General features: G+C 30.5%; 1 protein-coding gene across 1 annotated transcript; it reads left to right on the top strand.

Annotated features, from left to right (window-relative positions):
- The first annotated feature begins 10,520 nt into the window (after positions 1-10,520).
- Positions 10,521-13,090, top strand: LOC111876177 (subtilisin-like protease SBT3). Its single transcript, XM_023872703.3, has one exon. The coding sequence runs from the start codon at positions 10,611-10,613 to the stop codon at positions 12,933-12,935; it is 2,325 nt and encodes a 774-aa protein (XP_023728471.1). The 5' UTR covers positions 10,521-10,610; the 3' UTR covers positions 12,936-13,090.
- Positions 13,091-13,351: the final 261 nt, after the last annotated feature.

Here is a 13,351-nt window from a genome sequence, read left to right as displayed (position 1 = left end):
TATATATATATATATATATATATATATATATATATATATATATATATATATATATATATATATATATATATATATATATATAGATCCGGTAATATTATTTTTTCATAGGAAAGTAAAACGTTTTTTTCTACATAATTTTTTGGCGAACAAAACAAATGAATCATTAGATTAATTAAAAATAACATGATTCACAAAAAAAATCCCAAAAAAACATCTCGAAGATTCATTTATACAATGATTCTGTTGTTATTTATTAAAATTGTCATAAAAATGAATTTTTTCTTAATTTACATAAAAATGAATCATGAATACGTTTTTTTTTCGAATTTTTTTTTTTTTTTGTGAATTATCTTACTTATGAATCATTTAGTGGTTCATTTTGTTTTATCACTAAAATAATATGTAAAAAAAACTTTTTACCTTTCTATCAAAATTTTCTTTCTTATTAATATATATCATTCACATTTAATCGTAACCCTATATATATATATATATATATATATATATATATATATATATATATATATATATATATATATATATATATATATATTCTAATAAAAGAATAGTTTTATTCTCCTTTTGACATGTGTCACCCTATTAGGCTTCATAATTAATACATATTTTATTCTTCTTTTTCCATGTGTCATCCTATTATCCCTCCTAATTAATGCATGTCACTTGTTAACATATTGATTCTTCATTTCAAATTTCAAAATTTAAAATTTTCACCCTAATTGAATTAAATTAATAACAATAGAATAAAAATTAATACAAATTATAAAAAGATATAATTTCACATATTTATTTAAATCAATTACTATAATTTTATATAACTAAAAAATTTCTTAATTAATAATATATTTAATATAATTGATTAATAATTTTAAGTTTTTACTATAAAAGTTTAATAAATTTTGTAACTCTAGTTTCCACGGGTTATAAACTAGTATATATATATATATATATATATATATATATATATATATATATATATATATATATATATATATATATATATATGTTAGGATTAAATATGAATCACAATTATTGTATGAATGTGTGACAAAATTATAACCATTAGATTAAATATAATGAAGAGATGTGATTGTAAAAGGAACATGGTATTAACATGGACTAACAATTATTATATAATTACCCTTAATTAATTGTAGAGAAAACGAAGATATTTTATTAAGAGAAATAAATGAAAATTACATTTATTTTAGGCAACTAAGTCACGTTAATTACTAAAAAACTAAATTTAAAAAAATACAAATTAATATTTTTAAATGCTTTGAAAATTCAGTTTCTATTCTTATCATTATCACGTTTTTATTAAAGCTCGATTTGAACTTCCTCAAGAATGCAAGTCAACTTTATTCTTATCATTCTCATTCTGGAAGAATAATTAATAAATTATAAGTTCATATATCTTATTCTTTAAGAATAATAGTTAGGTTCTTCAAAAAAAAAAAAAAAAAATCTTTCGTGAAGAGTAAAAAACTAAATACAATTGGACAAATTCTTGCAGAATAATATAAGATTTTGAAAAATAATAGAAACATTCGTAAAGAAAAATACAATAAAGTAACCCTCTTAAGTATTGTACGTGCATTCTCTATGAATATGATATAATAAAATCTGCATATTGAAAATCTATAAGAACATTTTCATGTTTTTTGGTTGATTTTGTATATTAAATGTGTGCATTCTTTAAGAATACAAATTACTTGTTTTGAAATTTAACTTTTCATGTCAATTTTCTTGGAGATTGATTTACCCGTTTTCCAAGTCACAATTAACTTTTCATTCTTGAAGAATAATTGTTCTCACGTAGTTTTTTTTTTTTGACCAGCAACTTTTGCTCTAGAAAATTTTGGTCTATGTTAAACTTTTGGAATCACAATCATCAAATTCAAAAAGCGGATAAAGATATAAAGTTTGTAACCGAAACCATAATTTAGGGAAAATACACGACTTCATTTTTTGGTTAGTAAATAATTATATGTAAACTTCCAAAATTAACTTTTATTTGTTTTATTAATCATTTATTGTTTTTCTAAATTCTCATTGGTTCACACATTCACACAATAATTAAGGTTTATATATGAATCTAACTCTCTCTCTCTCTCTCTCTATATATATATATATATATATATATATATATATATATATATATATATATGGTTAGGATTAAATGTGAATGGTATATATTGTGAGAGTGTATGACAAGTTTTGGACCACTAGATTAGATCTATATATGGCTAAGATTTCATGGTGTACCATAGTTACATTGGAACACAACACGCATAAACAATTCTATTTAATAAATAAAATCAAAAATAATAATTATATGGGCATAAGTTACATTTTGATTAATTCTTTATTATGAAGTTGAGTGAATTAAGGAAAACATAATTATTTTAATTAAAAAATATATTCATTTATCAAAATCAACTTTAATTCTCTAGATATCTAAGATATGTTAACACGAATCATACAAAAAAAATACATGTATATATATATATATATATATATATATATATATATATATATATATATATATATATATATATGTGTGTGTGTGTGTGTGTGTGTGTGTGTGTGTGTGTGTGTGTGTGTGTGTGTGTAACACATCAATTTTTTTTAGAATACGACTTTAACACGTTCAAATATGTTTTCAAGTTCATTTTCTCATATATACATTTTTTTCATTTTTAAAAGAATACGACTTTATTCAAAATATGTTGCTAGAATTAACGTTCTTAAAGAATACGAATTTATTTGATAGCAAACAAAAATATATACAACATTTTGAACAGTATACACAACCTTGTATGATATATATATATATATATATATATATATATATATATATATATATATATACACACACACACTACATTCTTTATTTAATATACAATACTCTTGAAAAAATATTACATAAAAATATAATTTGTATTACATTCTTTAATAATCTGTTTGTCAAAAGGACTAATTGAAATACGAAAACTCTACATTCTTCTTTATTGTTCATCATTTTTTTTTATTACATATGTTCATATTCAATCAACCAAATCTACATGTATCATTCTTGAACCATCAATCTCTTTTTCAATCTTCCATTCTTCAAGAATACGTTGATTTCTATCTATCATTCTTAAAGAATACATTTATCATACGTTAGTTTCAGTCTTTCATTCTTAAAGACTATAGAAACCTTTGTTCATTATCGACCAGTGAACACAACCTGCAAGTCAGATTTATAGCTCTAGACTAGCCCAATAACCATATTCAAAGAAAGATTAGTAATAGAACTCAAAAACACAAAATTTATACAAGTTTTGAGTTTTATAGCTTATTATCGAATAACTGATTAAAAACTTGTTCTTAGAGTAGCTTAATAGCCCTTCAATCAACTAAGTTGGTTCAAATAATGTTTTTTTAGGAATGTAATTGGAATCCAATCTTTCATGTGTTTTGTTAGCTAGAAATAGAATGAAATTCAATCCCATTCATCTTCTATCTATTGTTTGATTTGTAATTCGATCAAAGAAATTGGAAAATAAATTATACAACTAGGTAAGTCAATTGATAATATTAAGTTCTAAACAAATTTATAACATACACATGATAAAAATTGTAACAACTTGCAATTTATCTAATTTAAGAGGCAAGAAGAAACTCTAGTTTTCCTTATGCTTGCGCCCTCGAGCATGATACCCCAAAATATCTTCTTTTGAAACCCCAAAATATGTTCTTTTGTCTATAGCAATCACTGCATCCTCAATAGGAGGTCTTGCAGTAACAATTACTTGATTCCCCCTTTGGATTTTACAAATATGACATCTACATGCCTCTTTTGGCTAGACTTTGAGGAATCCCATGAGAATAGATATTCAAAGCAATATATATGGTAGAACCATAATTATCGAGTATTCAATGAGATAACCGTTATACACCCAAATCATCCAATAAAGCTTGTTGGTAGGTGATTTTTGGTATTTAATGAAAGATTTGTGAGTCCAAAATCTACTACCTTATTAAGAAAAACAATATTTTTTTAGCTTCATTCCAAAATTCTTGAACCATTCTTAAAAGAATGTAAGGGCCATTCTTAAAAGAACGTATTATGTTTACGTCAAAAAAAATATATACTAAAAAAATTTAACCATTCTTAAAAAGAATCTATTAAAATTTTTACATCAAAAGAAAAAGAATATGATGAAATAGCCATTCTCAAAGAATATGTTTACAATTTTTTCATCAAAACAATAAGAATCTACCAAATTATAACAATTTATAAAGAATATAGTAAAAATAATAACATGAATCTACTTCTTTTTCGCTTAATCGGACCTAACGCTTCCATTTTTACTCTTGCAGTCGATGCTTTGAACTTTGAATGCCTTCTGTATTTTTTTCTATTGTGATCACTGATCACCAATGAAAAAATTGTTATGAGAAAATAAATTGTAGTAAAATCCAACTTAATTGAACAAAAATAATAATAATTATTCCTCTATATGATCAACATCAATACCATATATTTCTAACTATTTAAAATTAAGAAAACAATACCAAAATAAAAAGATCCACGTTAACTTGAAGGAAGAAAAAAAAAGCCCCACTAAACCCTTATAAATATGGTGATTTTCTTGGCATCATAAAAACCCAATCCGATGGAAAATGTTTTTAAAAATCTTTACTTCCATGATTTTGAAATCATTAGAAATTAATGAAAACCCATGAAGATTGATCATGCATACCTACCTGATTATCTTTAGTGTGTAAGTCGACGACCTTGAAGTTTCCGATTGGCAAAATGGAAAATATATTTCTTGATGAAGACATATCGACGGAAAGGGTTTAGCCTGCGTGTAGGTTATTGGAGACTTAAATTATCGGCAATTACCATTTACTTACCATAATTCTAGGAGATACTAATTAATTTAATGACAAAATTGCAAGAATGGTCCCTGTGGTTAGGTCGAAATTGCCACTTTGGGCCAAATAAGTTTGGACTAGCATTAATGGTCCAAAAGTTTTCATTTTCTTGCCACTTTAGTCCAATTTCTTTTGAATTTTTATAAAATGACTATTTTGCCCTTTATATTTATATTTTCTATTTTTTATAATTACAATAACTAAAAACAAAAGAAAAAAGAAAAATCTATTTGTATTATCACCCCATCCCCTCTCTTTCTCTCTCCCATTAAGAAAATTGGAACACCACCAGATTCTGGTGGCTTTGCTGGTGACCGAGGTTTCTGGCAATGAGAGGATTCCTCGCCGGAGATGTTTTTTGACAGCAAACCAGAAGGGTTCGCCATTTTCATCGGAGCACCACCATCCTCCTACCACCTGTTGTCCGGTGCAACACCTTCGCTTCAGACCTGGAAAGATGACGAAGATCTGGTCGAACTTATCACCTCCTTTACCGTCTTGGATCAACACATCGTCGTCAACAAACACCGGTGATTGTCGATGTTGTTTATTTCGCATCCGCCGCCGCCACCACATGTAAGACACCCTAGCTCCAGAATTCGCGTTTTCAGAAATGCTAGCTTCATCTTCTTCTCTCTTCATCTATATCCTTCTATAACAATGGTATGAGCTACGAGATTCATAAACCCTAGCGTCGACGCTCCAATCGGCCACTTAGGGTTTCCCTACTTCGTTATATCGTTTGTCTTGGTTTAGATTTGACGGTGCTAGAGTTAGGGTTCCTAAACAATGGTGAAGGTTTTTTGATCGGAAAACCGAGGGTTTTCTGATTGGAAAATTGGGGGTTTTCAGATCGTAAAATTCGGGGTCTTCATATTCGAAAATCAGAGTGTTTAGATCAGAAAATCGGGGGTGTCCATGAGGTGGTGGTGGTGTTGAACTGTGGCGGTGGTGGTTGACGGTATGGCGATAATGATGATGACGTTGGCGGTTCTGGCAAGATGATATAGTCGCTGATGGTGGTTCATCACGAGAAAGAGAGGGAGTTCATCAGGAGGGAGAGTGAGGTGTTACCAGTGATGGTGGTGTTTACCGGAAAATCGAGGGTGGTGGTGGTGGTAACCGGTGGTGCTGCTAGGGGTTATCGGTGGAGGCGATGTTGATTAGTGTTGGGCAATAGAAGGGGAAAGAGAGATGTATTTAATTTTTTATTTTTCTTTTAATTATAAAACTGTTTAAATAAATAAAAAACATTGAAAAAGTAAAAACCAAGGGCAAAATTGTCATTATGAAAAAATTTATAGTAAATTGGACTAAAGTGGCAAGAAAATAAAAACCTTTGGACCATTAATGCTAATCCAAACCTATTTGGCCCAAAGTGGCAATTTCGACCTAACCACAGGGACCATTCTTGCAATTTTGTCTAATTTAATTAATAAAATTACCATATCAAACGATTGGTCAAGATTTAGCCATACATTCACATAGTAAATAGGAATAACAGGTTTTCAGGTTTTGCTTTCGTTTCCTTCCAATCGAATTGATTTTACTCTTTTAACATACCTGATTCTCCGATTCAGTTTAGTCTTCAAACGCAAAGCTGTGATTTAGTCCGATTTATCATCGATTTGGTTATTTTTAAAGTTAGGGCAACGATTTGGGTTAGTTTATTCAATCTGTTTGATTTCTTAGTCATCTGTTTCGTTTTCTAGTTGTCTATTTTAGAATCGGGGGACCTAATTTCTTATCTATTTCATTACAGGAAGTCAAATTTCCCATCTCTTGTATTTGTACGTGATATTGCTGCGTGATATTGTTGTTTCAGGAATCATCAAATCATATTTGGTAAGTTTTAACTTGAAATTTGTGTTTATTTAGGTTCCTTTGATTGTTTTAGAAATCTGATTTAGTGATTTATGTTGCATACATCTGATTTATTCTCCAAGAGTTCATATTTTTTTTAAGTTTGTTTCTAAAATCTACTCAATTTCTTATTCATCTGATTTGTTTTGTTGGTTATTTAAAAATATGTTCACCTAATTTCGTCTCTGTTTCATTACAGGTAATCAGATTTGTCTTTTGTTTGTGTTTATATTTGATTTTGCTGTTTTAGAAATCATCAAATTATATTTGGGTAAGTTAAAACTTGAAATCTTTGTTTATTTAAGTTTGTTTATGGTTTAGAAAAAATTTGGTTAATTGTTTCTCTAAGAGTTTCTATTTTATATTTTAGTTTCAGTTTTTCAGAAATTGAATCTGATACAATTCAGATTTCTCCATTGTTTCAACATTCAACAATAAGATTTGGTGAGTTTAATTTTGAAATCTGTTTTGTGTTCATTATTCAATAATTGTTGTCTAAACTACTTTTGTTATTATTTATGTAATGTGAAGCAGGAGCTATTTTTTTGACATTGTTGACTAGAAGTAGCAGAACTGCAGAAGCCTTATTTCATACAATTTGGTCAGGTTGTATCTTTCTTTGCTTAGCTTTTATAACTATATTTGTTGCGTTTTTAATATGCTTCCCCGAAAACAGCCATGAGGTGCCCAAAATAGAAAACGAAAGAAAAAAGAACAAGAAGAGACTATTCAATTAAGAGGGTCTTTGAATAAATTTTTAGTTACGAATCAAAATGGTAATAAAAATAATTCTAATGATCCAATTAATAACCCACCTAGTGCTTCCAATGATTCGGTTGAAATTCCTAATGATTTTGAAAACAATGATTCAGTTGAAATTCCTAATGATTTTGAAAACAATGATTTTGTTGATAAAGATAAACCAAGTGACTTTAATATCTTTGATCCTAGAGTATGGGGTGATTTAGATTCTAAAATGAAAGATTTACTAATAGAAAAAGGACCTAAGAGAGAAATTGATGCCAATACAGTTTTTCCAAAAGATTCATTTGGTAGATATTTTTCATGTGATTTTTTTATTCGTAAATTAAAAAATGGTGATTTTTAAGATAGAAAATGGTTAGTGTATTCAAAAGAGCTTGATAAGGTTTTTTTGTTTTTGTTGTAAGCTTTTTAAAACAATTTGAACTAAAAGTAATTTGGCAACCGAATGAATTAAAGATTGGAAGCATCTTAGTGAAACATTAAAACAACATGAAAATAGTTCTGACCATATGATTAATTTAAGAACATGGACTGAAACACGAATTAGGTTAAATAAAAATGAAACAATTGACAAAGAAATTCAAGAAATGATAAAAAAAGATACCGAACATTGGAAAGAAGTTATGGTTAGAATTATTTCTATTGTAAAATGTTTAGCAAAAAATAACTTGGCTTTTCGTGGTACAAATGAAAAAATTTATGAAAACTCAAATGACAATTTTTTAAGTGTAATTGAATCGATTGCGGAGTGGGATCCGGTAATGAAAGAGCATTTTCAAATGATTAAAGACAAAGAAACACATAATCGTTATATTAGTCATAAAATTCAAAATGAGTTAATTGAAATGTTAGCATCGAGGTTAAAAGTGCAATTATTAAAAAAATCAAAAATGCAAAATATTTCACTGTTATTCTTGATTGCACTCCGGATGCAAGTCACCAAGAACAAATGACTTTGATTATAAGATGTGTAGATTTGGAAAGTGTTACGTTAAAAGTAGAAGAGTTTTTTTTAGAGTTTTTAGTTGTAGAAGATACATCCGGTTTAGGTCTTTTAATGTTTTACAAGATGCCCTAAAACCTCTTGATTTGGATATTAACTATGTTCGTGGTCAAGGGTATGATAATGGGGCCAATATGAAAGGTAAACACCAAGGTGTTCAAAAACGGTTGTTTGATATAAATAATAGAGCTTTTTATATGCCTTGTGGATGTCATAGTTTAAATTTAGTTTTGTGTGATATGACAAATTCTTGCCAAAAAGCAAAAACTTTTTTTGGTACATGTCAAACAATTTATAATGTTTTTTCTAATTCAACAAAAAGATGGAGTGTCTTACTTGAGTTTATAGATGATCTAACACTTAAATCATTATCAGCTACTCGTTGGGAAAGTCATATTGAATGTGTTAAAGCAATAAAAACACAATTTTCTCAAATAAGAAAAGCTTTAAAAAAATTATCTATAATAAGTGATAACAGACAAGTGTGTAGAGATGCTGATTCACTAGTAAATGGTGAATTTTCTAGTTTTGAATTTATTTTAAGTTTAGTTATATGGTATGAAATTTTGTACAAAATTAATTTGGTAAGTAAAAAGTTACAATCCAAAGAAATGCTTCTTGATGTTGCTGTAAAAAATTTAGAGGGATTAATTAATTATTTTGAAGGATATAGGGAAAATGGGTTTGACTTTGCTATTAGTGAAGCAAAAGAAATAGCAAATAGTGTTAAAGTTAAACCCGAATTTACTCAAAAACGCAATTCTAAAAGAAAAAAATAATTTGATGAAATTCCAAATACCGAAAAAGAGAACATCAATCTTCTCAAGAAGCATTTAAAAGAGATTATTTTATTATTCTTGTAGATATGGCTCTTGTTCAATTGAAAAGTAGATTTGAACAAATGCATTATTTTGAATCTATATTTGGTTTTTTGTTTGATGGTTCCAAATTAGTTTCTTTAGATAATGATGAATTAAAAAAATATTGTTTAAATCTTGAGTCCAATTTGAAAAATGGTGAATATTATGATATTGATGGAGATGGTTTATTCATTGAGTTACAAATTTTGCAGAAAATGTTGCCGGGTGAAGCTTACAAAAGTGAAAGTCCTTGGACATCTATTCAAATAATGGAGTATGCAAGAAGAATGGATATGTTCCCTAATGTGTTGGTTGCTTATAGGATATTGTTGGCGGTGCCGGTTACGGTTGCTTCCACGGAAAGAAGTTTTTCAAAATTAAAACTTTTGAAATCGTATCTCCGAAGTACCATGAGTCAAGAAAGATTGAATGGATTAGCAATTTTAAGTATTGAAAGTGATTTTTTACAAAATATTGATTACTGTAAAATAAAAGATGTTTTTGCTTCAAAAAATGCACGAAGACATCGTTTTAGGTGATTTTAATTTGTATGTTTTGTTTGTATTATTTGTTTGATTATAAAAATTATTGCATTTTTTTATTATATTTTTATATAAATGTTTTTGTTATTATACGGTACACATATAAGGGCATAATTTTTTTATCTCGCCCCGGATAGTAAAAAACATTGGATCGGCCCTCTATATATATATATATATATATATATATATATATATATATATATATATATATATATATATATATATATATATATAACCTTTTAGGAAAAAAATAATAAAATTGTATGAAAAATGAAATCATGTTATAACTAGTTCAATGAAGACCTAAGATTTTAATAAATATTTATATTGTTATTCTATTTTTCTTACAATTTAATTTATTAATGTTTACGATACAATTTAATAGGAAGTAATTTTTAAATTTTTGTTAAAGTTTTTTTGTTGCTTTGAACTCGAAACTCGTCTTCCCAATGGTTAAAATCTATTAAATGACATATCCAAATTCATTTTCACTAAACCAATTATGGATGCCCCAATTATTTATGGAAAACCATGATTCAAGAAGATCCAACAAATTTGAACAGTGAGATGTACAAAGCGTGACGGATGCTATAAGTTAATAGATGAACTTCGGGTAAGCTCACGGGAATGGCATATTCATTTCCCATGGCTAACCATATCTTCTCTGTATGGCTCCTCTCTATCTCCCTATCAAAGATACTTCTTGTGTTAGCAGATTCCCATACCTACATAGTCCACATGGACTTATCCGCCATGCCGTTATCGTTTTCTAGCCACCATAGCTGGTTCTCCGCCACCCTTGACTCCACCGCCGCCACAACCACCACCACCACTTCCACCGTATCCTCCTCTTCTTCTCCCTCAAAACTAATTTATAGTTATACGAATGCTATCAATGGGTTTACTGCAATTCTTTCTCCATCAGAGCTGGAAACCGTTAAGAGCTCACACGGCTATCTTTCCTCGATTAAAGATACAACAGTTCAGCTCGACACAACTCACTCTACACAATTCCTTGGGCTAAACTCAAAATCCGGTGCATGGTCGGTTGCAGATTATGGAAAAGATGTTATTATTGGGGTTGTCGACACTGGAGTTTGGCCGGAGAGTGGGAGCTTCAACGACGATGGAATGGGTGCAATTCCGTCAAGATGGAAAGGTGAATGTGAAGAAGGCTTCCAATTCAACTCCTCTTTATGCAACACGAAACTCATTGGTGCTCGTTATTTCAACAAAGGCCTTCTTTCGCATCACCCAAACTTAACGCTCTCAATGAATTCCGCTCGTGACACCATCGGACATGGGACTCATACTTCATCAACAGCCGCAGGGAGTTACGTGCAAGGAGCAACGTATTTTGGATATGGAACCGGAACAGCCACTGGTGTGGCGCCACGTGCGAGGGTGGCTATGTACAAAGCTGTTTGGGAAGAAGGTGCTTTCGTTTCGGACATTCTTGCTGCCATTGACCAAGCAATTATGGATGGAGTCGATGTAATTTCCTTGTCCCTTGGTGCAGACGATATTCCTCTATACCAAGACCCCATCGCCATAGCCACATTTGCAGCACTCGAGAAAGGTATCTTCGTATCCGCATCCGCTGGAAACAATGGACCTTATTTAAGGTCACTACACAACGGAACACCATGGGTTCTCACTGTTGCAGCAAGCACAATTGACCGTGAATTCACCGGGATATTAAAGCTTGGCAATGGAGTTTCCGTCACCGGTTTGGCTCTTTATCCCGGAAATTTGAATCCAAGTCAGGTCCCAATTGTTTATGTCGGGGCTTGTGAGAATGAAGTGGATGCCAATAAAACAGATAGAAAGATTGTCGTGTGTCTCGACAAAAATGACACACTTAGCGAACAATTTTACACTATCCAAAGTTCTAATGCTTTGGGCGCTATCTTCATAACAAATAACACAGACCTCGAATCCTTCATGCAAAGCACATATCCAGTCTTGTTGTTGAATCCACAATCTGGTAAAATCGTCATAGACTACATTAAAAAACTCGAGCATAGTGAAGCTAAGGCTAGTATGTATTTCCATGGGACACGTCTCCAGACAAAACCAGCACCGAGGGTGTCTAGCTACAGCTCACGAGGTCCATCCTATAGTGTTCCGATTGTTTTAAAGCCGGATCTCACAGCTCCTGGTTCACTTATATTAGCATCATGGCCCGATAGCTTGTCATCAGCTTCGATTAAGACAGGAAATGAAGAACTATTTAGTAAATTCAATCTCTTATCGGGAACGTCTATGTCATGCCCTCATGCCAGTGGGGTGGCTGCTTTACTTAAAGCGGCTCACCCTGAATGGAGCCCATCGGCCATCCGTTCAGCCATGATGACTACATCGGAGAATTTAGACAACACGTTCAAACCCATCCAAGATATCGGCGACAACAACAAGCCAGCAACTCCTTTCGCCATGGGTTCAGGTCATGTTGCTCCTAACAAGGCCTTGAACCCTGGACTCATATACGACGTCAACGCTCAAGATTACATTAATCTTCTCTGTGGTTTAAATTATACACAGAATCAAATTCAGACAATCACAAGATCATCAAACTTTAGTTGCTCCAACCCATCATTGGACATAAACTACCCTTCTTTCATTGCTTATTTCGATGGGAATGACACAAAGTCCACGGATAAAGTTGTCAAAGAGTTTAAGAGAACAGTGACTTATGTTGGGGTCGGAAGTTCAACGTTCACTGCGAAACTAACTTCTATTAGTGGCTTAAATGTTACTGTCACGCCTAAAAAACTGAGTTTCCAGTCAAAGAATGAGAAGAAAAGCTACAAGTTACGAATAGAAGGTCCGACTACTATTCAAGATCAAGTTGTGTATGGTTTCTTGAGTTGGATAGAGAGCACAAGAAAGATTGTCGTCAGAAGTCCGATTGTGGCAACAAGCCTAGCAAGCACAGTAGGCACATTCTAATTATTTGGGATACGAAAGAAAGAAATTTGTCTTTATTGTTGTCGCTACAAGCCTAAAAGGCACAGCAGACACATATTAATAATATTATCACATTAAATATTGGAAATAGTTTGCTTATTCTTAATAAAGAAATAACGATATGATTGGTTTCAAAAGATTCCTTATGTCGTAACTCTATCATGCAAGACTTTTGTTATCGAGGTTGACGTGAGCGAAAAAAATAATGAATTGTTGTTGTGATAGGTTTAATTATGGAATAGCGATGAATTGTGGTTGTGATAGGATTAAATTATGGGATGGTGAGGGATACCAACAAAATGAGGGTTGTCATCGCTCTTTAATCATTTCTTTTTTGTTAAAGAAAAATTAGCAATTTTTTTTTTTCCAAATTGGTGTGCAATATGGCAATATCTTTC

The sequence above is a fragment of the Lactuca sativa genome, chromosome 1 (genome assembly GCF_002870075.4).
Source record: "Lactuca sativa cultivar Salinas chromosome 1, Lsat_Salinas_v11, whole genome shotgun sequence".
NCBI classification, from domain to species: domain Eukaryota; kingdom Viridiplantae; phylum Streptophyta; class Magnoliopsida; order Asterales; family Asteraceae; genus Lactuca; species Lactuca sativa.
The sequence above is the reverse complement of the archived record's forward strand: the minus strand, read 5'-3'. Positions and strand labels throughout refer to the sequence as shown.